The sequence below is a fragment of the Drosophila santomea genome, chromosome 3R (assembly GCF_016746245.2).
Source record: "Drosophila santomea strain STO CAGO 1482 chromosome 3R, Prin_Dsan_1.1, whole genome shotgun sequence".
In the NCBI taxonomy this organism is placed as follows: domain Eukaryota; kingdom Metazoa; phylum Arthropoda; class Insecta; order Diptera; family Drosophilidae; genus Drosophila; species Drosophila santomea.
Genome location: NC_053019.2, coordinates 3,983,046 through 4,010,744, shown reverse-complemented (window position 1 = coordinate 4,010,744; position 27,699 = coordinate 3,983,046). Strand labels below are relative to the sequence as shown.

Genomic DNA, 27,699 nt, shown 5'->3' with positions numbered 1-27,699 from the left:
AACGGCCTACAGCCCGGCCGAGAGGCTGTTAATGAAGTTGCCTGCCCGCCTAGTGCGTATCTGTCTGATTTACTAACTGAGCGGCGGTACTAAAGGAGAAATAAGCGACGAGACGGCGTCCTGGTCGGCACTCCGTCGCCGAAGCTGCCTAATTAAGCAGCTCTGCACTGCGAGAAAATGCGAAATGTGCAGAAGAGATTGCCGTGATGCTGGACCCAATCTGGACATGTGTTTACTCTTACTACTCAGCGGTGAATTAGAACTCAATTCAAAAGAGAAGTCCATTTTATTTAAGATAATCCATTTTATTTAAGATAAATGAAACGTCCTCCAAGAAAAGGCGTTTTAATGAAAGTGCAAGGTCGGCTGAGGTAAAAGCTTCCCACCCATTAGAAACAATTGTTCAGCCTAGTGTAAGCTTTGCATTCAAACTGGCGAGTCATTAGGCCAGCATGAGGGGAAATGGAGCCCACGGTGGGCAAAGGTGCAATGGTGTAATGGTGCAGTGGCGTATCGCTTACCAGAAAGACAATTGCGGCAAAGATGCATCGGGCCGATGATCTCGAGGGGTTAGACCATTAAAATGCACTAAAACAATATTATGTTAGGTCGTCGCATACACTTGGGCCCCAAACAGACCATCGTCGATGATCGTCCACTTTGTTTGTTTATCAAGTTGGTTTACTCTAGATTTTGTCATTTCATCTTGGCCCGTGTGGAGATGCCCCATAAGTGGAGATCTTCTCTCGTTCTTTTTTTGGCACCTAATTGTGTTTACGTTAGCCCCTTGCTCCACACCAAATTAACCCATTGAGGAGGCATTTCAATTATGTTTGGATACCCACAAGCAATGAGAACACTCGTTGACAGTAATGTTGCCTTAAAAAGCCCGTAAAAAAGGAAGAAATATAAAAGACAAAATGAAGTGTCCCAGACGTTTATGCCTTTGTCTGAGCGCGTTGAAAATTGTTTGGCTCAATTCTCATAAAACGAAATATAACCAAAGTAAGAAAAAAGAACAACAACTTGTTCTCATTCTTGTTGGCTTGTCTCCGTCTCTGTCGCTCCGGTTAGAAAATGTTCTTTTTAGTTTTTATTTTTGTCTGATTCTGTGTTGTCAGTTTTTTCGAATCCATCGTGCATTCATTGTCTTGCACTAATCGCCATAAAAGATCTCGCTTTTCATCTCTTCTCGTGACGCTGCGTTGTTGATCTTGAAAATCTGCTGTAAAAAGAAGCCAAAGCAACAGCACACAAATCTCCGCTCCGATTCGAAATCCAAAATAGTAAGCCGAGGTTGCTCGAGGATTTGAATGGTCTTCGCCGTCTCATGATCGGAAATTGTAGCTTTGTACTTGCTCGAAGAAGGCCTTTACTCGGGGATATATAAATCGTGCAGTGCGAGAAAATGCAAGCTGAAAGGTTACGAAATGCAAGTAATAAAAATATTTTTAAACGATACATTTATTAACCATGACTTGCAATATGTATTGAGAGGGGAAATAAGAATAATCTTAAAATTAGCATGCCTTTCATAATCATTGATAAATAACTCAAAGAAATCTTTATCCTCTTCTAGATTTATCAGACGCTAAAATCGCTTGATACCTCCTTAATATCTCCCAGTGCATCCTACTTATATTTCAATATCTTTTCCATGCAGATTCCCAGCCCCTCACATACACAAGTGATCCATAATTTAATGAGCTTCATTCATCCATTCATTCATGCATCGAGACTGAGTGAGAACTAGAGAAACCAAACTCCTTTTTTTGGCAAGGGTCCAAATCAAAATAATAAAAAATGAGAACGAGGGAAAGACGAAGCCGGAGGAAAAAATAAAAAAGGAGAAAAAGGGTCATCTTATCATAAATAAACTGACATAAAATCAAGAATCAAATTCAAAAGCGAAGACAAGAAATCCGTGGCAACCACAGTACATTGAAGGGAATTACACAATAAATGAAATGCAGGCAAGCCACAAAGATCGGAGCTTCCAGGCTGGAGTTTGAGTCTTTGGGACTCGGAAACCGGAGGAAGGGGCCATGAACTGACAATGATTCACTACGGAACTTTATGAGCTGAGAACATTTTGAGGCAAGGCAACTGGAGAAGCTCAGTAGATATAGGCTTTATCTATTTTGTGGACTATGCAAATGAGATCGATAAAGTATTTAAGATGCAACCGATCGATAGAAAAGTGGCTGCTCAGCTGCAGCTAATAGAGTGTGAAGCTGCTGAGCGGTTATGCCCGGGTATGCAGCTTTATCTGGCCGTAGATCAAAGTCTTCGTTCAGGTAGCGCCCTAACATTCCCGGCCAATAAATTTCCACTAAATGGACAGCGGACAAAACGTTTGACTTTATTTCCGAACTGTTTAAAATTTATTTTCACCAAAGAGCAAAAAGCAAAGCAAACACCAAGGCAACCCCAAAAGAACAAGCCGGAGATAAGAAGGAATCACCAACTCGGAACGTTGCGCTTGCTTGTCGCTACATAATTTGTCGACTTGTAGATACATTTGTAACTCTGTATCTGCTGCTCGAGTTCGTTTGAATTTCAGCTTTTGGTAGCGCCAAGGGGCCACATCGTGTGTGTCTCTTGGTTTGGGCTTTACTTTTTATTAATGATGTGGGAACTTCTGTTCAGCGCTGAGAGCTGAACGTTGATTTTAGGGTCTGCATTAAATTTCATTAATTATGAGAAATCATTTCATTAATATCGGTTTCGTCGTTGTTTCCTTTTGCTGATGTGAACGGCGCTTTTCTCCGGTAATTATCGACTCATTGGAATCAATTAAAGAAGAAATGCTAAAAAAAAAAAACGAAACCATCACACAAAGCTGAAAGCCCCAAATATATTGACATACACAATTAGACTCGGCCGACACACTCATCTCCATCATAATTAACATCTTGTTGGGATGCTGATAGCGATGGAACCCGCTCAGATGATGATACATAAACAAGAGGAGATGCAATCTGAGATCTCTGGAGTGCAAATAATTAGGCAGCGCTTAGAACGCAGACTCAACAGAATTCTCACCATTCAATTAGTATGCATTTCCATTATTTATCTGTCGGCCAAGAAATTCTGGCCGGGCTTTCTTTATTCCCCAGCTCATTTGGCCTTTGTATCTGTTGGGCGCATTCTCAGCCATGTTTTTGTAGGTTTTACGAGCGCTTTTTACAACTGAAAGAGCCGAGTTGAGTTGGTATTTCCACAAACTATTGTAATACATCAATATGATTATGAGGCCTGCAGCCGCAGTCGAGGTGCCTTCACATCTTTTATACATTTGTGGCATGTGTTGATTTATTTGGGATTTGTTTCTGTTCTCCCTTTTGCCTTTCTGTTTGTCAAAGGCAAACAAACCGAAAACCGTTCCGTTGTGTGATCAGTGATCATTCTGGCCAAGTGCTGCTTAATTTCAGAGTTCCTAAAAAAGTGTTAGCTTATGTATGTTTTGGTCTCTCCACTTTAACCATAATTCTTCAATATTTGATTTCAAATCTCGCCTTCCATCAGTCACTGTTTTGTTTACTTAAACCAACAGTCGGCCACGATTTTGTCGATTGTTTTTCGTGTGTCAGGTTTAAGTAGTTGTAAAAATGCAAGTTTTACTCATTTTAGGTAACAGTTTCATGGCTCTCAGTGCATATAGAACATGTTTTCGCGCTTTCCTTCCCATAGGTCATATTATGGAGTATGGCGGACAATCAGACAACTAGAGTTCTAGTTGTTATAGTTTCCACTCGTCAAGTGAATCTGATCCAAAATATATTAATGCTATATATGGTCGGAATCGCTTCTTCCACCTGTTACATACTTTTAGTATACTCTTTTGGGGTACAGGTAACGGGTATAAGTTTTGATGAATCATTTACCAAATATTAATACTAAGGTAATACTAAGAACTGTACATCTTATATGGAGAATGGTGCATTTGTAAGTGGATTCCTTATGCTCTGTTCCCATTCGATTTAGAACTAGACGGCACTTTCCATCGCTCTAATTGCCTTTCCCACACCCAAGCTACGATTCCCAGTACCACGCCAATGTGCCACATTTCCACATTCACAAAGGAACCCGAGCACAAAAAATTTGAGCCCCAATTGACAAAATCACGATTCATCGAACAACGGCGACGACAACTTAACTCTACACACATTCGCAGCTCGAAGCCAAAGACTCCTCCTGCAATCCGCGGAATCCCAAAGAAATCCGCGAAGAAAAGAAGGGCAAGGAGTGGACGGGCCAGAAATGTTTGGCAATTGGAAGTTGGCGGCAACTATTAGGCCTTTGGGGCGTCTGCGTTGGCTGATGGAAGGAAGCTGGAACGGCTACCTAGGGTTGCATTGTCAGCTAAGCGATCTTTAATAGGACTGCACTCAGAACATTTTTAGAAATGGTTAGTTGAAATTGTAAATAGCAATTGCTTATATTAATATACACAAAGTATTAGTCTAATCACAATATTACTTTAAACACATATTACTCTTTAACAATCCTTTTATTTAAACACAATTTTATAAAACTTTACACCCTATTACCTTATCCATTAAGTTTTAAGTCTACCGATTAGCTTCCTCGGATCTGCTAAAGCGTAATTACTGTGGGCGTGTAGATCCCATTGAAAGTTAAAATGATAGGATATTATTATTAATAATTTTTTATTACGCGAATATGAATATAGACTAGTAAAAAAAGATTGCAAGTATTGCAGAGCACCATAGGATCCAAGGCTTCCTTTTTTCATCAAGACTTCTGAGGCATAGATATTGTTTTAAGTGTACTTACCTCTTCCCGCTTGTGCACTCGCTCTCTCCTGGCTGTTCCCCATTTATCTGACAACTTTGAATGCGGACAAAGAACCCGAAAGAGCCACAATTACGGTACTCGGCATCATCGGCTGTTGCAGCTTTGTTCTGGCTTTTTGTTGGCGTTTTGTTGCAAAAATGTCCAAACATTGTCGGAAATTTGTTAACTTTAATTTCTATTGCCAGGCGGACAGGGCAAACTGGTCGAAAACGGTACCAGCGCCCGAAAGTTGCGGGTGTTGGCTGCATTTTCCCATTGTCGGCCTGTCGAAAATATGACAATCCTGGCAATAGAATTAAACCGTTCTCCACGGCTGCCAATTTTCGAATTGTCGTAAATTTGTTCCTTCATTTGCCGGATGGCAAGGGGCATTGCTTGTACAGGTCTGCCTTTCAGTGCCATAAAACTTGATTTATTCCCATCTCATTAACATTGGCCGGATTCTTTACAACTCTCTTATGACAATGATAAGACCAAGAACTTACCATAAACGGAAGCGCGGTGCTGAAACTGAAGTCTGGCATTTAAGTGGCATTTCTGAAATATTCAAACAAATATTGTAACAGAAGCTATTTCGTTTTTGTGGCCGGCAGAACAGCAGAGCTTTCTCAGGCATCGGAAACTAGTTGTGCGGATCGGATCACACACAAATCAATTTAACGATGCACTAGCCCAGTTCCAGTTTGAGTTCGCGTCCGACTGGGACTTTTCATTCAGTTGAATCGCAATCCTATGGAGCGGCAAAATGGGGAGGAATCGAGCAAAGTTGACGACTTGTCGTCGGCATTGCAGCGACGACTTGGACTTCCTGTTGTCGCGTCATTATTGTCCATCATCATTTCCATTCGTAATGAGGCTAAGGCTACTAAAACCCAGTTGATCTTTAGTTCATTTAGATGCCGCCACAGAATCAAGGCAACAACTGATGGCGGGGGATGCTCCAGCTACTACCACTCCTGCTAACCACTCGTTTTACGACTCCTCCGATCAGCTGTAGATCACTTAACTGCCAGTGACAGTTCCCCGCACTGCGAGCACTTATATATCTGGGAGAATGAGCCCCATCCCCATCCCGTCCTGAAAACCGGCCATAATATATGCGACCCTCTGGCCAGATCGGGATCCACTGCCAGCGGGCTGGGCCATGTGTACAACATTTACTATGTTCGCTGACATTCTTCGCGTAATTCTTCAATTTCAATTGCATACTCTGCTAGCTCCAAAGCCGTTCCATCGCTGACGGAGCCGCTAAAAGTAGCTGGCTGGAGCACGGTCATGAAATGTATTCAAGCAAAGCTATGAAAAACAAAAAGTGTTATTTTACATTTATTAATCATTTCATTTTTCAAAGATTATCTGCTTTAAATAGGTAGATAAGTTCAACTTCAGTTTAGGTGATAAAATACAATTCAAAAATGATAATTTCACATATAAGATGAACAAAAAAAAGTTTTAAATTTTTTTACTGCGATTCTCTATGTGCGATCCCACTTCTAGTTCTAGCCAGGAGCTCATCTCTGAATGGCTACTACTGTCGTTTGTCTTTTGTTCGTTCACTTTGGTTTTCCTTTTTGCGGGCACAATTGTCGCGACATTTTTCTAGGTAAACCTCACGAATTGGCGACACGCTTCTTCTTGGCAGCTCGGGCTAACCTGCTACTGGTGCTGCTTGTGCTGCGTGAGTTGTGGCCAGACTGGTCCTGGTCTCGCTCCTGTCCTGCTTCTGGCCCGAGTGGCCCAAGTGGCCCGAGTGCAGGCCGACCAGGTTTGCCTCGACGTGGCCTCGCATTACATGGCATTGCATTGAATCGCATAGTCGGTTTGTCGGTTTGCCGGATTGCCATTGCTGTGGAGAACCGAGAGTGAACAGCAGCCGCAGATAAAAGTGTTTATCATGTTTGCAATTATATGCTAAAATTGTAATTGCAAATGTTTGCCTAAGCCGTTGAGGGCTTTTCCATTTAGCGCAGATAGACATTCAGCAGCTTCGCTTTGAAGTGTCGAGTTGTTTAAATGGATTGCTTAAACGGTTCTACCGAAGGTATTCCCCTCGCTGGGAACCGGATGCGAGAGAGTAAGAGTTGGTTTTTCTTCATCCTCACTCTCCCAGGTGCAGCAAGGAAGCTGGCCACAGTTGCAAGTTGCCGGTCAAGTGGAAAATAGATGGATAATTGATTGAGCATATCTCTAATCTTATTACTGTCGAAATTCATAAAATTAAGTTCTTAAGCTCAAATGATTTGGGAAGGTAAAAATATTTAATTTAAAAATTCTATTGCAGCAAAAGGCTACACAATTCTGTCGTAAATTTGTATCTCGTACCGATGCATTCTGGCGTTAGTTTGGGAACTCCCACTCGATATATGGCATACCGATCTGAGAGCACCCCGAAACTGATTAATATGCTTGATTCTTACCCGAAATATTCTCATTCCATCTGCTTCGTAAATTGCTCTTGACAGAAAGCTAGCCATGAGATGGCTCTTGGTAATTTCCCTTTTGTGGCACTTTATGATCCAACTCAATTGCGCCCACCTAAATGCTGGGGTATTGCTGCCCCATGCATCATGCAAACATTGCGAGGCTATAAATTTCTTACCAACTGACCTCGGCTGGCATCAACACTCCATCAGAGAGCCCGGCACTTAATGCCCACCCAAAAATGGCCATGATGACGAAGATGACGGCTCTCAGGAGCGAGTCCAAGTCCACAACGACACCACATCAAGTGCCTGGGCGAGCGGCACATAATGGTGCCTCAAAAGTGCAGCTAATTTAAGGAAACGCTTACTCGACGAGACACCAAAACGCATGCGCCGCTGAGTTTGAAGCTGGATGCCTCTGGATGCCATCATCGCCGTGAACGCTCCCAGCATTCAGCTCCCTGCTCCCTGCTCCATGCTCCCAGCTCCCAGCTCCCAGCTCCTCAACGCTCCAGCCTCCGCATCCCGAACCTTTCTCTTGGCCAAAAGCCTACACCAATATGGAGGCGTTTGCTGCACCGGCGCGTGACGTTCGGTGTCCACTTTTGGATGTCAAGCAAATTACATATATGATTTTTATGTGACAAATGAGCTTAAGATGCTGTCGCTGACGGGGCAGTTCGGTTTGGCTTGGTCCGGTCCGGTCGGTCCGCTTTGCTTTTCGTTTTGTATTTCGACTGCTGGCAGGGGACTGTGTAGAGATGATAGCGTGATAGCAGACAAAATTGTTTAATTGTTGACTTCTTCTTAATATTTAATATAATAACATACCTGCATTTTTATATGTTTATCTAAAGATTTCTCTTTAAATCATTTCTTTCTTGATGGTTATACAACATTTTTTCTCAGCTTCGATTGTAATTTCCACAAACTTAACATAAGCAAAAATCCAATAGATAATCTGCATGCTATGAAAGTCGCCTACCAGTTATGTTGTAAGCAGAATTCCTCCCATGCTTTCTAAAGATTTTCACCAAGCTTAATTGTATTTTACTACCATCACGCACCTTCCTCTAAGAGGCTTCTTGCATCCCGGAACTGGCCTTTGCCACTTTGTTAGCCAAGTCGGACGCACACACTCACGCACATCGACACAGTGACACATATCGAAGATGTTTTGGTGTGTTTTCTACTTCGTTTTATGATGGGTCCATCGATTTGCATATTAATGCCGGACATGTTTAGATACGCCCGCGCTTCTTGTTTCCGCCTTTTCTTCGGATGGATCAGCTGAATCAGCTGGAACGGGGAAAAGTGAGAGTAAAGGTCTTGGCCCGGGTTCAGCAGCTGCAGTTTGATTTATGTAGCGACTAGTTTCTCGGCGGGTAGTTTACGATGTGTTAAGATGGAGCCAGAAGGTGTTTGGTCATTTCAAATTCCCTGTCGAAATTCCATCAAATGGTTTTCACTGAATTAAAATCGCTCTACCGACTGCGTGAGTGCATTTAAAGCATTCCGCGGACAAGACAATGTCATAAGACCCCCGACGAAAACTATAACGAGTGAGCGCAGAAATGTTGATGCAATCGTTAAGTTTGGCAAATATGGTTAGGAGCTCTGATTTGCGGATTCTTTTTGCGAGCTTTGAGCTTGGGTGCTATGCGATGGAGTTATGTTTTCGAACATGATCCACTGGCTGGAACTCCTGCTGTGCTTGTTTCACTTTGGAATGACCAGAATTTTGTTAGGCTTAATTAAAACACTGTGTTTTTGGCCTCACTAAAACGGAGGCCGTTGTTGGATGTCTTTCTTTATCTAAATCTGGGAACAGATTACTCTACAACCTTTGCACTAGAATGGCAATTTTTTAATTTGAGAAAACCTATTGATGCTTCACAAGTTTTATAACTTCCAGCTCTTAAAATGTATTTTACCCAGCAGATCTCTGGATAAAACATGGTAAGGACACTTTTTTTAGTGCGCCGCATTTTTTAATTGGCGACTCACGCATAGTTGACCCCACTAACTTGAGGCATAAATCGCACAAGATATGGCTTATTTCTGAGCTGCCATCAAGCGGCAAATTCTAACATGCCCAACATGTTCAATGTCAGCTCATTACCCGGACCTGCACTTGCTCGCTGTTGGCTGTTAGCTGTTGGCATTGGGCTCTTAACTTCCAGCTTTCGGCCATAAAAGCGCGTTGACTATATCAACAGAGCAGGCGGTTATGCTGAAATTCCATAAGCGACATCACATTCTCTCATAACCCGCCAGCAGCACCTTTTGCTCAGCCCCACGGTCATATCCATCTCTCCATCTTAAACTTTATCATCTGCGACTCCAACTCCTTCAGCGCCTTCTCCTTAGCGCCTATTAGCTTAGCCAATTCTTCAAAGTGCAGAATGTGGCTGCTCGACTGGCTGCTCGGCTGGGCCAGCTATGCTGGACCATAAATCACTTGGACGACGATGCGACTAATTAAAAAATCGACACGCTTAACTGGCAAAAGACAAAATTAACATTTGCCCAGACAACGGGTGAGCGGCTCAGAAGGATCCAATCCAGACCGAGCCGAACCGATCCGGGTCTTCACTCCTCCGGCTGATAGGCTTTGTCTCGTCTCGGACTTGTGTTTGTCTTTCATTTGTTTATAGGATTTACAAGCCCCAGCATTGACTTTTGCCATTGCCATTGGCGGCTTGACCGGCAATGCCAGTTAAAATTAACGACAATAATGTCAACAAGTTTCAGTTCTTTTTATTTTTCGCGTAAATACAGTCGGGCATCTGTACCTCAAACCTTTAAAAAGTTGGAAACGTTGATCTTTTGATCAATTGGCAACCGAACGACTGCCTTGAGTTTTGTTTATTATCCCTTTCTTCTTGTTATCCTTTAAGTCATCCAGCAGCTTGATTAATACCATGCAGTGTGACCAGTGTGGAAAGATTACATCCAATGTTACCATTGTTCCGGATAATAGCCAGTGTCACAGAGTCTACTTCTAAAACTAAACTAAATCAGGCAGTTCTAGTTACCGGCAGTCTACTGTAGTTCGCCTTTGTTAAGAACGCAACTGGCGTGCAAGTGATCAATGCTTGCGATCAGCTTTTGGCGGTAACCGGAAAGAGCGACTCACCACAGTCAACTGCAATCTTAAGCGCCTGAGAGCGAGGCCCTTCTGAGATTTACTGGCATCGCACACCCGCAACCTCCCTGATGGCACTAAGTCGATAATGCATAAAAATAAGGAATACGCTTCATCGGACTCTAATTGCTAAACGCAAAGAAGGAGGGACAACACTCGAGGAGAAGATGACAACAACGACGGCAAGTGCAAGTGCATCTCTGGTGGAGCGGAGGAGCCCCGACAGAGAGTTTGAGGAACTTCTGGCCAACGGCCAATGGTCTTGGCCCTGCAACAACATTGCGTGTAATTAAAACACAAGCTTGTCCAAGAGGGACAGGTTGAGGCGACTGAAAACACTTCCAGAAATCAATACAACCTAGAGCGTTTTATAGGCTTTTTTTTTGAGTTTAATTCTTAAAAAATCGTTGTAAGTAGAAAGGGTGTAATAACGTGAAAAAGCTATACAATCCACTTTTAATTCTTTTAAAGAAATATTTAAGAAAATTAAGTGAAAAAGCAAAGCTATACATACATAAACTGGGTCTTAAAAAACATTAAATTATGAAAAATTAATTAGCATCAGAAAAAAAAGACTTGAATTTTAGTAAATAATTCGGAATAATCGAAAAAAATCTGATACAATTACAATTATAATTATGATAACAAATTCATAATTAGAAAAACTGCAGACCATAGTACCATATATTACTATCTCCCTTGGCCTAAGAAGTTACTAAATTAATACACTTAAACCTATTATCAATGTTTCTCTGAGTGAATGCAACTTCGATTTCAGTTCTTTCCACGCAAAGTAGTAGGTGAAAGACTAAGCCGGGGAGGAGAATCATTGGTTGATTTCTTGAAAGATTTGTAGACGTTGAACTTTCGAAAAACGACGCAGAAGCTAACCAGAAGTAAATATCGACGAACGCGGTGCGTTCGCCGGTTTTGTCGAGGAGAAAAATTAAGAAAAACTTAAATGAGTCAAGGCAAAAACAAGAGAGAATGCTACAGTCGAGTTCCTCGACTATCTGATACCCGTTACTCAGCTAGAAAAAGTTCGAAGGAGAGTCTTCAACACTGACAGTTTTTGGCGGCTTGTGGGTGTTAGAGTGGGCGGGGCAAAAAGTTTTTTTGCAAATCGATAGAAATTTACAAGACCAATAAAAAAATGAAAAAATATCAAAACATTTTTCAAAAGTGTGGGCGTGGCAGCTTTGGGGCGTTAGAATGGGCGTGGCAAAAAGTTTTTTGGCAAATCGATAGAAATTTACACGACCAATAAGAAATGAAAATATATCAAAACATTTTTTAAAAGTGTGGGCGTGGCAGTTTTGGGCGGTTTGTGGGCGTTACAGTGGGCGTGGCAACATGAATGGACAAACTTGCGCTGCTTCTATGTCTCTGGAGTCTGTATGCTTAATCTTAACTTTCTAGCTTTTGTAGTTCCTGAGATCTCGACGTTCATACGGACGGACAGACGGACATGGCCAGATCGACTCGACTATTGATCCTGATCAAGAATATATATACTTTATATGGTCGGAAACGCTTCCTTCTGCCTGTTACATACTTTTCAACGAATCTAGTATACCCTTGTACTCTACGAGTAACGGGTATAAAAATTCCACACAACTGCGTGAGAAGTTGCCGCTGCCAAGAGAAAGATGACTGCAAGATGGCAAGATGTGAATATGGCTGGAGGAGGCAGAAGGAGCTGGCTGGAGATGGAGAGCCATCCGTTGCTCTTTGCATTTATTGATCGCCGCTTACCGATTATTGTTTAAACTGTTTTCAATGCGTTTACTTTGTGTAAATATTATTTTATCAATTTATGAGCCGAGCGTCTGGGCCTGGGAGATTTCCCCAGTCGCCGGCTTTGGCAGACAAATATCAATTGGAAATCTCGGGCCTCGAAATTGGAAATCTGCGAGATACAAACATGAAGCGTTCGTCAGTATAACGTCTTGTCCTCCTTTACACTCACTACTGGCATCCCACTCCTCCTTTTGGTATATTCTGTTTGAAATACACCGAAATATTTTAATGCTATTAACCGATTTCCATTTAATGACGATTCCAGCTGAATAATTCGCATTTTGTTGCCCGTAATGACAGTGGAAAAGGAAAGGAATTATACACTTATTTTGTAAGCATAGTTGTGGGTTAAGTATTGCACAAAAAAAAGCCATAAGCTAGCGATAACATCTATATACTTAAGCTAATTAAATTAACAAACAATTGTTAGCAGCTTAAATCCTATAAACTTTTGTATTTACAAACAAATTTATTTGGATTGCTATGGTTACTTGTTTTAAGCTCCTATAATTTGTGCACTATAAATCTTTGAGCTCATAAACTTCGAATTTATGCCTCTTGGCAGCCTTGTAAATAGAGTTGGCAATGCAATTTACAAATACCAAAGTTCCAGCTCTCTGCGAAGATTAATTAAATGTCTATTCACCCAAAGCTTTTACTTTATTTTGTGTATTCTTAGCAAGGATTTGCCATCTGTTGATGTGGTAAATGGACGAGGGGGTCTAGCCGATTTCCCTAGGCAAAATAATTACTCCACCACGATCACATTATTTTGTGTTGGTTTATCGTCTAGTCGCAGCAGGAATTCAATTAGAAACCACAATCTCTACTATTTTAAACTATTCGTAGTATCAAAACGTTACAAATAGATTTATAGATAGTGAGAGGTAGTAGAATACCTTTTAAAACAAATATTAGCAAAATAGTACATATCCATGGTGGAAGTAAAAACATAGTACAAATTTCATATACCGCAACAAGGTAATGTCCTGTGGCGAAAACTTAAATATTTAAATTATATATTAATGAATACAGTTTTTATAATTTGCTGTCATTAAACTATCATAAATAAACCGATCATCTTCGTGCAGGTACATCTGCTGAACTGAATAGATCACTCAATTAGTCGGCCCCAAAAATAGAGATATGATATGGATGTGAGGCGAGGTATAAGCAGTATGTGAAGCAGCTTTGCAGCCACCTTCTAAGCGCATTTGGTATTAACGAATCGGTTCGGTTAGTGGTCCGAGCAGGCGCCATCTAACGCCGTCGTTTTGGCCGTCTCCAGCCAGGCGCCACATGGTGCAAGTGGTCCCATCTCAGGGTTTGGTGCGGCGACTTTGGGCTGAAGTGCATGTTGGGATTCGGGTACACGTTGCTGGCAAAAGATCAAACGTTGTCCACTGCGCAGCTCGTGAATGGCGGGGATCTGGACGAGTCCGACGATGATGATGCGGGTTCCGTTTTTGTGCCGCTTATAGTTAGCGTTATGATGACGTCGGGAACAAGATATATGGCGCAGGCATGCCCATAAGCCATAAGCCCGATGATCTAATTAATAGGCTCGCATAGTTTTTGCACCTGCATTTGGTGCGTGCAAATTTGTTGGGTCTACTTTCGATTCTCCTCTCCCATTGCCACTGCAACTATTGCCGTTGCCGTTGTCGTTGCCAAACATGATTGCCAGCGGTACGTGTCCAATCGAGTCATATCTCCTCCTGTCCCGCACTCCTCTATTAATTTGTATGATATAATCGCACTCCTTTGGTCGGAGGCGTGTTCGAGATGTGTGTCCCTGTCTCTAGGTCGGTTTCTGTCTCTCAGCCTCTTTCGACTTGGTGATTGATAGAGATCCATACTGAACTCAAGCAGCGTCGATTTGATTGCCACTAATAAGCGTAATTATACCCGTTACTCGTAGAGTAAAAGGGTATACTAGATTCGTTGAAAAGTTTGTAAAGTATATATATTCTTGATCAGGATCAATAGTCGAGTCGATCTGGCCATGTCCGTCTGTCCGTCCGTCTGTCCGTCCGTATGAACGTCGAGATCTCAGGCATTACAAAAGCTAGAAAGTTGAGACTAAGCATACAGACTCCAGGGACATAGACGCAGCGCAAGTTTGTCGAATCATGCTGCCACGCCCACTCTAACGCCCACAAACCGCCCAAAGCTGCCACGCCCACACTTTTGAAAAATGTTTTGATATTTTTTCATTTTTGTATTAGTCTTGTAAATTTCTATCGATTTGCCAAAAAACTTTTTGCCACGCCCACTCTAACGCCGACAAACCGCCAAAAACTGTCAGTGTTGAAATTTCTTCTTCGCACATCCACTAGCTGAGTAACGGGTATCAGATAGTCGGGGAACTCGACTATAGCGTTCTCTCTTGTTTTGACTTAAACTGTAGCTGGTTGCGGTGCATAAATAGTGAGTTGAAAAGCCAATATGGAATTCGTGGTGGGTAAAGGATTTTTTGGGACTGGGTCTTAATTTTTCCATTTTCATTTTGACCAATTAATGTCCAGCTCAAGGGATATCAGTCAAGGCATTTCGACCCCTGCTTTCCGGCACAAGTCTCGTCGTATTTGGGTGTGGACCAACTAAGCGATAATTATATAACATCTAATTACCAGTCCATTATTTTTTAATAATTCATATTTTGCCTTATTTAATTTACTTTGTTTAATATAGTCGTTGCGTTTTTTAAATATTTTGTTAAGCAATTCCTAAAAAAAATTGGATTTTTGTATGACAAAGTACCTTTGATGTATTCATAACTCAAAAAAAGACGATGTAATTTAGCCTTTTCAAACGGATTTCATTTGCGGCAGTCTGATGCTTGGCTGCCACCCACTTGGGAGTCCGCTGACCATTTGTGGCAGAAGCCCACTAATTGGATATTCACACTTGTCCACATTTTGGGGCGGCGTAAATGAGAGCCGGCGGTGGAAGTGGTGCACATAAAATGGCGCCACTCCCAAAATAGGCATCTTGTAAGCGCCAACCCGCAAAACAGTTGCCTGGCCACATGGTAAAGTGGTAACAAAAGATCACCAGACGTGGCACTGAGGATGTGGATGTATATGTGGTAACAAGAGCGGCACACAGCGCTGGGAAAGATCAAGTGAAAGAAGAGAGATCCCAAAAATAGGCATACCAATGTGTGCGCATGCGCGGAATTTATGGTGACATTTGAGTGATTCGAGCGACGTGCTGCTCCTGCTGCAGAAGCGTTTGGTGTAAAGGCCAATTAAATTGGAGGAAAATTGGAGCACCACAATCGACTCGTCTGAGGCCATGTAATTGCCTTTTCAACTCTGCCGATTATCCCAGATGCTGGCCCAACCAAGTCCGAGTTGGAGTCGTCGTCCAGCGAAGGCATTCAATACGTAAGTGGATCGCGAAATTAGCGTAATTTTCTTGGGATCACCGCCGACGCACAAGACAAGTGTCAAAGTGAAAGAGAGGACGATTGGGGTCAACGGTCCCTTGTTTTGGAGCGCACAGGTTGACCGGCGAAAGAAATTCCCGAGAAATGCAAAGCAGTCCCATATAATCGTACATATTCTCGTACTTTTATCCCTGAGTCCAAGTCAAAGTCTCGGTCACACACTTTCTGATCTCAACTGGGCGATAAGGTGGGAGCTCTCTCGCCCTCTTTTCTGATCGCAGAAATCAGGTAGGGTATATAGGTTCTATGTTGCCGTATAAACTGCTGTTATTTTTGACAATTTTGATGAATGCCTATTTCCACGCATCCTTTGGTATAGCACTAGAAACTTTGTGCTCCAAAGAAGGGCATTTTTAAAAGTATTAAACCAAGTACCCATAGCTTTAAAGGGTATATTGGAAGTCTGTGTTAATCTAAATAAAAACGTTTTTCCGGAATGCATATGGAACACACATAACGATTATTTCGTATTTACTTATTTTTACTCGCCGCTCGAGAGACAAGGCAAACTCTGGCTAAGACCGTGGCATATTATTTGTGCGATTAAAATGATCGCGAATGGGGCAATCTAAGGGGGCGGAGGAGTTCATCGAAGGAGTGGAGGACAAGGGATCTGCAAGGAGGAGTCTCCTTTGTGTTCGAGCGTCTGGTTTGGCGGGGCTTCTGCGGCAGTCAACTTCACGCTTCGCTCAACCATCACCAAATAAATTTCATTGAGCATCTCTGCACAGTGGGATGCGTCGCATAATCAGGGTGGTAAAACGTACCACAGAACGTAATGAAAGTAATCCACTATATATAATTAGACACGAAATAGAGGGAATTGTGTGGTGTTTAATTGTTTTTTTTTTCCGAAACAGGTGGCTTACTATTTATCAATATTTCTTACCAAAAATTCCATTCGAAACCTCACTTCACCCACTGTGCTCATTGTTTCCGACGCAGTTCACTCTGTGTGATCCAAGGCGACGTGCCGCGTCTGCCGTGGCTTCTGCTCCTTGCTGCAGCTCGACCACATTCCAAGTACATTACCTTTTGCCTTTGCCATTGCCATTGCCTTTGCATTTGGGCCTACCTTTTTACCTTCACCTTGGCCAGGCTGGGGCTCGGCCTGGCTTTTTGCTTTTGACCAGGCTGCTGCTGCCGATGATGCTGCATGCCCCAGCGCATGCTTCATCTGTTGCATGTAGTTACCGCTTTCATGGCTAAGTGGTTGACTGGACATGGCCGTCTTCGTCTGTTTTTACGGCCTCGTCTTGGGTGCCAGTGCCTGCTGCATCCTCTGATCCACATGCACATCCACATGCACATCCACATCTACAGCCACATCCACATCCCGACGACGATGCCGATTCAGAACCCGAATCCTATCCTCTCCTTGTGGCCGGTTGTTTCTTTTGCAGTTGCGTGTCACGTACAAGCAATTCGCATGTTTCAAAAATGCTTCGGACATGGCTCTTTCTGCCGCAGTGTGTCGGTGTATCTGCGTTTTCGGTTGGCTGTTCTGCTGGCGGTTCATCTCGCCGTCATCTTGGCGGTGGCACGAAGGAATTGAGGGGGAGGGGCAGAGGGACAGAGGGTCAGGAGGTGGGCGCATACTTGTGTGCGTACTTGAAAATAAATGTTAATTCTTTTATTTATTTCCTTTGTCAGATTAAACGGCTTAAAGGTTACATCGCCGGCCAGCTTTTCTCGCCAAGATTCCACATATTTAATATGGGGGTTTGGTGCGAGGAATCCTGAATTATGATCTAGCAGGTTGCAAGGTTTCATTACTTGGCACAACTCTTAAATTACCCATGTTTATACGAGTAGCAGTACACATTAACTTATAGACAAACTATTTCTGTTGCACTAATGCGTTTAAAACTGGCAGTTTAGTTTGAGCTAAGATATTCACTAGCAAACACTATAATCCCAACCGCAAGACATCCAATTAGCATCGCTGTCCGCATTCATAATCTTCTAATTTAATCAAGTGCACCTCGGACCAACTCCCTTTCAGCGAACTCTCTCCGTCCGAGATGCAGTCATCTTGGACAGGATTTTGAGGGCAGCTCCCTTGGGCCCACACCCATCCAACCATCCCAGTTCTCACGCTGAGCTCACCTCTGGGCTTGACCAGTTGGCCAGTGTGGGGGAAACCAGTACACATCAATCTGCTTGTGTCAACACCCCGACCACGGCGACATCGTCCAGATCCACATCCAAAGAGCCAAGGAGTGGGTATAGATAGAGAGACAGTACGGCCAGTGGCCACCATCCTGACTAGCTGACGTGCAATGCCCTAAAAGGATGCTGGACTCCTATTGACTTGTTAATGCGATCACTTTAGCTGACCCAAATATAGTCAAACGTTTCAATTTGTGCAACGTTTTTGGGCAATTGATAGCCGCGAGCAGAGCAAACAGCCAAAACAGCAAAAGCGCCAAGCGCGAACAGAAGCAGAAGTCAGCCCAGGGTACCAATCCCAATCCCAATCACAATCCCAATCCCAATCCCACTTTGCAGTTCATCGTCACCAGACAAGACTATCCAACTATCCGAGTCGCCGAGTTGGACGCGTAACGCGGTGTAAATCGCCCCGAGCTCCGGCTCCTTCCACACTTCCCACTTCGAACTTCACGCTCCGAGCTCCGATATCACCACTTCTCGGCTGCCCAGTTGAGTTGTAGTTTGTGATTCGCTTTTCTTATTTCGCTTTTTTGGCCGGGCCAATGTTGTCTAGATCGTCCGACGTCAGTTGACAGATTGCCCGCAGGCAGAGATTCGTTCGTATTTGGGCCTGAAGTGGGAATTTGGTCTTGCTTGGTGCTGATGAGTCATAGATAGGCAGGATATGGTAGTGTGGCAGCCGAAGGCATTCGCTTCCAGGAATTGGTTTTGGTTTTGTGGGAGGGAACTTGGAGTAGTATTTCAAAAGGGGGAAAGTGGTTTATTAATTTCGGTTTCCCTAAAAACTACAAAGAGCTTAATTACCAGGAAAACACTTTCGCTTAGAACTCCATGGCAATAATCATATAAATTTTAAATATTATGTATGGTTTTTTTAAATAAGGGTCATTAAAAGCTAATAAGGTATCTAAACTATATGATAGGTGTCAAAATAGTTGTATTTTGAGCTTTCCTTTGAAAGTATTGTTTATCATATTCTTATGACTTTGAATAATTACCTAAGGAAAATTCCCAGCGAGGACACCTGACCACTAATAAAGCTATTCGCGACCTCTACGAGACCTCTCACGTTGCTTTCCTTTTTGGCCAAATACTCGTACCTTTTGAACCTGCCGTTCCCGTATGGCCAATACGTTCGATCCGAAACAATTTGTATCCTAAGCATGACCGCAGAAATATTACCCTTGCGCTGACTTTAACTTATTACCCGAGCTTGGCCACACGCTAAGCTAACAATCATTGATCATCATCCTTTGGCCCGGCTTTCGACAATATTGAAACATTAACCCAGCCAAAAACTCAAAGGCAAACGAATGCGATAAAGCCAAAGGATGGCTCGTCGAACTGTAAGAGGGCCAAGAACAACATCATTGGAACGCTGGCCAAAACGCATTTCATTAACCTGCTGCTGATTCTTGGGGAAGGGAGCGAGCGCCTGCGTCTGGGATTTGGATTCTGCCATGTGACTGGGATGTGGGTCCGTGTGGCGGAGGAACTTATGAGGCAAACGTGAGCCACACAGCATGGATCGTGGTTCGATCGTAATGCCAGTATTTGATTTTGTGCACTGGGAAGGTAGTATTTTATATTCCACATTAAATACAGACTAAATTGTTAAATTCTTAAGCATCGGATAGTTAATATTTATGACGAGCTTTGAATATATATTAGCTAATAAATCCTTTTTATTCCATGTGGTGTTTAAAACAATCCTTTTTTTCTGTGTAAGTGTGTGCCCCAAACTCACGTGCAATTTTAGCGAGTTGCTGGGACCCGTTCTAAGATTATGAAAAGTGCTACGGCGCGGCCAATGCGTATGGTGTATTGTGTTTCTATATGGTATATGGTATATGGTATATGGTATATGGAGTGTGGTGTGTGGTGCATGGTGCATGGTGTTCGCCTCCTCAAAGGTCGTCACTAAAATCAGCCGGCGACGATCAGCGAGAAGGCCTTAACTAAGTACCAACTCGGAGCTCTCGGCTCGCAGTTCTCAGCATGAGCAGGTTCCACTCCCCATCTCCATCTCCAGTCTCAGTCTGAGCCTCAGTTCCAGTCGCAGTTGCAGGTCCCAGCGAGCCCTTTTCCGATTTCTGGCTGGATTTTCCATGCGCCCGCCTGTCTCTCCCTCGGCTTGCTGCGTGTGCTCTATAGGTGGTCATTATCGCGAGGCCCTGTCCTCATGTGCTGGCTTTCTGGGCGAGGGAATCGCAGGGGGTGGTGGTGGCAGTGGGAGGGAGAAAGCGGGCGGAGGACCTGTAGAGATCCCCATCTTCAGACTGAAATGCCCCGTAAAGTACTTGAAGTACATTACATTTAGAAAGTCCATATACACTTATAATAAATGTTTGATATTTTTACTAAATTATTTAACTTACAGTTAAGTATATAAATATTCATATCACAAAGTTGGAGTACTTGGATTTACAGTTTAGTTCAACTCCACTGGTCGCCGGACTTACCCAAGCCCACTGAAGATGCAGGGTATTCCCGCATATAAAAACATCTCCCTCATATTGTTAGTTCTGCAGGAATTTCAGCCAGAACAGCAGCCTCGTCGTCTTCGACTTCAGCCAACTGCTGTTCTACTTAATTTGCCGCTGCGTGCGTTGCCGATTTCTGATGACGATCCGCAAGCCGATCCCGATCCCGATCCCGATCCCAATCCTCATCCCGATCCAGCGCCAATCCGAGATATCCTCCCCCATCCACCCTCCACCCTCCACCGTAGCAAGCTGGGTCGTCCCGGCCTACAACTCATCGCAAAGGCAGCAACAATTACCGCATTACCAACGCGTCGTTGACTGACGGACGAAACTGGTGAACGGATGCACTGGGAGAAAAGTTGTAATACTTCTCAATACCTCTGAAACTCAATAGTTGCCATCCAAGCTCGTACAGATTTTAAAGATTTTTCAGCATTGCACGTAATATCTACATTAATTTGGAGTAATTACGGTTATTGAAGATGTTATCTTGTGAAATCCAGGACATTTTTAAGTTAAAACACCATTTCTATCCCCAGCGTGTGGAAGAGTGGGATGAGCTGGGAGTCCGGAGGCCAGAAGTCCGAGAAGAAGTCAGAGTTAACTTCTGCCTATGCTGCGCCACTTTTGCGCGGCCTGGGTTTTACTTTATTTGATTTGTTTATGCAGATTAAATGCAAACGATCTTGATAATGACATTAACCGACAGAAGAAGCAGCGACGCAGCGGCAAACTGGAACTTTAGTCGGACTTGGAGTTTCTGGTCGAGATGCCACAGAAACAGCCAGGCCAACAACAACAGAAACCTGGGACTGGGATTGGGACTGGGACTGGGACTGTGTTGTGGGGATTGTTAACTTGACAGCTTTTGAAGGCGGCTTCGTGAGGATCGCACCGCAATCGTCATGGATCCTCTTGCCCCCTTGCTCCCTTTCCCCTATCCCACTGTTCCACCGCTGACCTGGCGCTGTTTTTGGTCAATGTGCTTAAAATTAATGCTCCTTAAAACCGAAACGAAACGCAAAACATCGGTGCAGAAACCCAGGCCCAGAGGTCCAGTGAAACGCATCTGAACTTTGGATGCCCGGTTTTATCTGCCTTCTCCGCTCTCTTTCGCTTGTAGCCTAATTAGTTCGGAAACAGATTAGGCCAGGCCAAGTAGAAGGAGTCAATGAGACAAACGTCGCAGCTCATTAAAGTCCCCAAAAAGTGGCAATCGAATCGGCTCGGGTATGAGTAAGGCGAAATTGGGGCCGTAAAATGTAACATAAACAGAATGCTTAACCATCTTCACGCCTGGCCATATAAAATCGAAGCACTTGACGTTATTGTTTCACAAAAATTGCCATAAAAATCGGCAGCAAAATATTTTGCGAGGCCGCATTACAAATCACAAACTTCATAATTTAGCCAGAGCAAAAACACTGTTCAAAAGGCAGAAGAAACGACTTCACATTGTCCACCAAAATTTATAATGCTCAAACAGCTTTCGAGGCAAGTTTTTTCGCCCGTGATTCTATTGACCCGATCCCGATCCCGATCGACGTTCTTCGATACAAACTGCCGGCTGCATTAACATTTAGCAGCTTTTTTCAGCTGGGCGCTTACATTTCCGGTGCAGGAATCGGTTTCAAAATTAATCAACAGCTTCACGGCGATCGGCCGTCCCTCATTTTGCCTGTTTCGCCAGCAAAAATCAAAAGATCAGCGACCGATCAGGAGCCGCAGACTCATCATAATTATCGTCGATTCTTTTTTTGATACCTCGCAGGATTTACTTTTAAAGAGGACGTCTTAAAGTCTAACTCAATTATGCGGAAAGAAGAGGTTGCTGTGCTTATACGGGCACATTAAGGAAATATCTTGCATTTCAACATGATCAGATTGAGGGTTATGCGTAGAAGGTGCGCAGATTTTGAAGCGGGAAAAGCTGCAGCAGGCATATCAATTACTTTCAGGATTCTCAGGTGTTGGCGAGCGCGAATTTCGAGGTGCTTCACCATATACGAGTATCCCAATTGCTGTCAATTCGGTAAAGGAAGTTATTATTGGAAAGGATTCTCGGTAGTTGTTTTACTTTTCAAAGTAATTGCAACACTTGATCGGCGGACACTTTGTGTACATACATTGTATTTGTAAATCAATTGAATTGAATTGAATTGAATTGGAATTAAATCTGTTTTTTTAATTTACAGATTGTTTGGATGGATAAAAGCTTCTGTATAGTAGGAGTAAAGGTTTCTGTGGTGAGGAAATACCAGAAAGTGTGGTTTCTTAATACACCAACCTAATCCTCCTCTGAGTCACAACATAATTAGCAGCCTTGCTCCCCGGCGTCGGATGGCCTTTGAAGTCTACCAAAATAATTAAATAAATAAACTGTCATAATTAATTATGTGGGCCATCGTGAGCCTCTGCGCAGATGAACTCCGTGCGGCAAGGAGGCAGTAGGCTGAAACAGAAACAGAAACAGAAACCAGAAAACCACACAGACGAATGCTGACCCAAATACCTTAATAGCTTCAGTCGCAGTTTCCCTCGACTCGGACCCAAAAGCGAGACAAAAGAGTCTTTACAGAAATGGCTTGGAAATAAAATAAAACCCGAATAAATGTCGAAGATGTCGCCTCAACTGAGTCACAGTTTTACATCAAAATGAATATAAAGTAAAACAAAACGGGGCATACCATAATCCCAATAGGTAGCCCGACACAACAGACACAAAATATTTATCGCTTCCGGATTGTGGAGCTGTCGTTGGGAGATCTAAGACAATTTCATATGCATAAATGGCCATAAATGTGGCTTTATTGAATCCACGATCTTCCAGGCGACTGCCCACGGTTGTCAACGGCTTCGATTGAGGCCCGTGGCTTATCTTACGGATTTGATTGATATTCGTACCGATTGCGTTTTGCGTTTGACAAGTTTTGCAATGCGCCAAATGTGCAAACTGTGCAAACTGTGCAACCTGTTGCAGCAGCCGGCTCAAACACAAAAACCAACTCTCGAAAGTTTCGTTTAGTTTCGCTACGGTTTCGGCTCAGTTCGATTTGATTCGATTCAATTCGATTCGTTTTTTTCGGCGGACTCGAATTAAATGCATCTATCAGTTTATTTATATATGTGTGTACAAACTGCATTTGCCAAATTTCGATGTGACTGACGATGGAGCTGACAATGCCTTCGTGTGGTTTCTGCTGCCTTTCGCCTCTTGAGCACCTGAGCTGCGCTGGGTTGAGTTGAGTTGAGATGCACAGGTAAATCGAGGCTGGATGTGGATGTGGATGTGGATGTCTTGAACCTGTCGGCGCATTTTCTACGCCTGTATGACATATCGCGATAGATTTACATTGAATTTCAATAACCGCTGCTTGTCGCTTGCATTTGCAAACACAGCCAGATGAAGATGAAATGCAGGCATTACGTTCGATTCGGAATGAGCTTTCACTTTTGCCGTTTTCCCACTGAATTTATGCAGTGCCTTGTTGAAATGAATGCACACCCAAGAACCACTGAATCACTGAACCACCGATCATGAAGCCCAACCATCCTCAACTTTTTACTATGCAGCCTGCACCTCTGACAGTCCCACCCAACATATTTGTAATAACTCTAAAGACCCTTAAGACTCCACCCACCGGAAAATGCATCTCTAATTGCTGGTTCTTTGGCACAAGATGAATAACTTTCGGTTTCGCCTCAAATCCATTACCTCTTGACAAAGCGACGACATCGACAAAGTGATCGGCAAGCCGCCGAAACCAAAATCTGCAAAGCGACAACCTACAAACTTTCACCTTTAAGCAAATAGTTTCCATCGTTTTGCAATGTATGTATTTCGAGTGCACGTCAAACAAAACGGCAACAAATGTCATATTTAAGCACAAGCCCCAGCCGAAAAACCCAGGGCCCTACAACCCGAAACCATCAACCTGTTGCCGCACTGCCTCGGGGGTACTAATTACCCCAAGGCCCAAAACAAATTTTAAGCCACATATTTACATGGTGCTCCAAAGGGGAGATGGGCCGAGAGTAGACCATCCTACCAACCTCTAAAAGCTGGCATGCCCCATCGCATTGTTGCAGATAATTTGTACCTGGAAACACGAAGGCAAAATTAAGCATCCACTTGCAGAGCAACGAATAGGAAAATACTCTATGGGTAAGGATAAAAAATAAAATGCATTTCAAATGGATTTTGTTGGTGTTTACTTAATAAATCATTAGAATTGGAGCGTCATTTCAGAAAGGGAAACTAGTTAGTATTTTCTCATAGGTATTTATGAAATTTAATGGAAAACAAAACAATACCAATACGTATCTTTCCTTTATGATGTTTAAGACTAGATAATATAGAAAGAAACCTAAGACAATTTTATAGCAAGTACAAATTTAAGGAGCATGAAAATAAATAAAACATATCCCATTCCCTGATTTCATTCCTTACGGTTAAAATAAAGTTTTTCGATACTTATAATTAGTATGAAAACAAAAGGCATACATAACAAGGCTTAAACAATTAGTTCAAAAGGTGTCCCATTTCCAACTAGACATAACAAACTTGATCTATGAATACAGAGACTCCTCGCCGTATCTTCAAGCCGAAAAATACTAAACACTTTGTGCACGATAAACAAAGACCTGGCCTCTGATGTTTGTCGTCAGGCCTTCAGTTCGGGCTATCGACTCCGGCTCATCAACAATAACAATATCGACGTTGCAGCTCGACTAGATTACGAGAGGGACGAGATTAGGAGGAGGATGTGGCAGCCGGAGTCGGAGTTGGAGCTGGGGCTTCATTAGCAACCCAAGACGGCCGGCAAGAAGCAACATCGTTGCCAGCGAGCAGTGAAACCTTTTTAAAGAGTGAAACTGAGACGGGGAATGCGGCTGGTGACCTCCTCCGCTTTTGCGGATTGACCCGAGATTGTAACGCCCGCCCTGGCAAATTTGCGCCGTCTAGTTGGCCAAGCTACTACGAACGACTAAGTGTGTATGGCAAATCAAGCCAACATACATATACCGCATGCAGATCCAGATACGGTGCACTTGCCAAAGTTTTGAAGGAGGAGTCGGCCCAGGCCCAACCTCCAAATGCAATCTGCGGCTCATCTCTGGTTAGTTAAATTAGCCCAGCGGAGTGGAGTGGGTAACTATCTTGCCCGCGACTATCTTTGGTAGTCATCTTTTAGTTACACATTTTGTTGATTTAATTTTCATGTTCCGCGCGGCCCAACACTTCCATCAACTGACCACGAAAGTTCCGAGGGCACAAAAAGCCAACCAAAGCGAACCAAAGCCAACGAAAGCCTAGCAAGTCCGAGTCCTCAACTTTTTCCATTCAATGTTGCGGCAAAGTGCATAATTGGTTTATTATTTTTATTTTATTTGCTCGACACGATGACTGCAGCAGCTTCCTGCCATATTGTTCGCATCGCTGAGCAGCGATTTTCCTTTTTCTCGGGGGCTTTTCTTTCGGCCCTACCCTACTTTGCCCCATCCGCCTCGTGGCACTTGTTTTTCATTGAGGCCTCTCCATCCTCGTGGCTGGTTTTTGTCATCTTTTCTGAAGTGTGTCTCGACTCAGCTCCGAGTCCCAGAGTTTCCGAGGCGTGATTTAAATTTGTTGCTTGCTTTTCTCTGTGGCTTGATAAAATATTTCTGCTGCTCTGCACTGACTGAGTTTTCCTTTTTATCGTGCCAAGGTGTGCCATCAATTGTGTCTTCCTCTGGCTTCGTTTGAATTTGCCTTTCCTGCTTTTCGGTTTTTGCAGCGACTATTTCTCTGGTTCGGCTGGGTCTGGAATCTGTGGGCTGGCTAACTGGAAATGGCAAAGAAATGCAAAGTACTTGGCGATAACCCAGATACAAGTTGTCGCTCGGCTTAGGCAGAGGTTTCACTGATCCATCGAAGCCACACACCAGCAACCTTGAAGGCGAAAACAAATCTTATGGATTTTACTTTAGGGGGAGGCGGTGCTATATGTGCTTATTCCAAGCTGCTTTTGCTGCATTTGTTCGATGGAACTAAATAGGATAACATTTTTTTATTTATTATGTCGAAATATGTATGTTTATAAATAAATTCAAATATTACGTGTTAAATATATTTTATATAACTAGCGCACATAAATCTATAAGTTAAGTACTTACAGTACATATTCACCCATGTATTAAAAACCATAAACTGTTCAACAGCTTAACCTGGCTTCCAACTCCCCAACTCATTGCAGCCCAAATTCCCACATGCTAATTACAACGCTGAGAACTATCAATTACCTGCGATTGGATATTCAATTCACTCGACGGCTTATAAATCAAAAAACATGTGCAAGGCAGTCAAGACAAAAGTATATCTGTTGACCATTCAGCCATTGTTAGCAGATGTGGTGGCCTGTCGGCCTGCTAAGCTGCTCGCGCAAACAATTGGCCAATTTATTGCATGATTAGATTTTCAATAAAAGCAAAAAATACAACAAGCAAAACCAAGCCGAAAATCAATAAAACAAAAGTTCTCGAAGCCCCCAGAAACAGAATTGAGCAAGAAATCAAAACTTTTCAATAAGCCAAGATCAGCAATGGAGATGTGGCGATGACGATGGCGATGGCGATGGCAATTTCGATGGCAGGGCGACTAGTTAGCGTACACGAAGCGATATTTGTTTTATGAAGCCGCTGTTTGCTGAGGATTCCGATCCAACCCAGCCCACCACTCCTCCCTCCCCAGAGGAACCGAATCCCCTGTTCGATGTGTTGATCTTCAGATTAGCAGGCAGCAGCAGAGCCAGCAGGCAAACTGGCAAACTGGCAGCAGTTAGCTTGGACAGCAGCCGCTCATGGAGATTCAAATGAGCACGACTTTAATCATGGGCATAGCCCATACGAATACGTATTCGAATACGTATATATCTCGGAGTGGTCAGCCCAACTCCACCTCCATCTCCTCCGCCAAGCAACTCCTCCTTCTCGTGGCGTTGGCGTTTTGTGAGAACAGCGCCAAACTGCTTATTAGACGCAATTAACGGGCCCAGACGAGAAAAGGTGGAGGAGCAGAGATGGTGGCATGGCATGGGGATCGGATTGGATCGGAGGAGGTGCCCAAACTATGGCCGGGTGTCAGAATCAGAACCATGCCTCTATGAGGCATTTAAGGGTTTATTTCTTCTTGTTTTGGGATTTCGGTTCGTCATCTTTTGTCGGCATTTGGCATTAGTTGGGTGTTAATTTTTCCATTCGCTTGTTTTGGGTTAACGCCGCCGTCGCTGATTAATAGGATTTTGATTTTCCTGTACCAAACAGCTCTCCGAATTCAAAGTAAACTCTCGGTGGTGATTTATGTCTGTTTCTGGTGAGTTGAAGCTCCCTTTTCCCTCCATTGTTTGCGGTCTG

The 27,699-nt window shown here is 43.3% G+C and overlaps 1 protein-coding gene across 1 annotated transcript; it reads left to right on the top strand.

Moving 5' to 3' along the window:
• Nucleotides 1–3,806: 3,806 nt before the first annotated feature.
• On the top strand, nt 3,807–26,143 carry LOC120452165. Its single transcript, XM_039636269.1, is given in 4 exon segments — nt 3,807–3,904; nt 3,988–4,351; nt 4,354–4,411; nt 26,016–26,143. Coding segments are annotated over 2 exon segments (141 nt in total). The 5' UTR covers nt 3,807–3,904; nt 3,988–4,263; the 3' UTR covers nt 4,407–4,411; nt 26,016–26,143.
• Nucleotides 26,144–27,699: the final 1,556 nt, after the last annotated feature.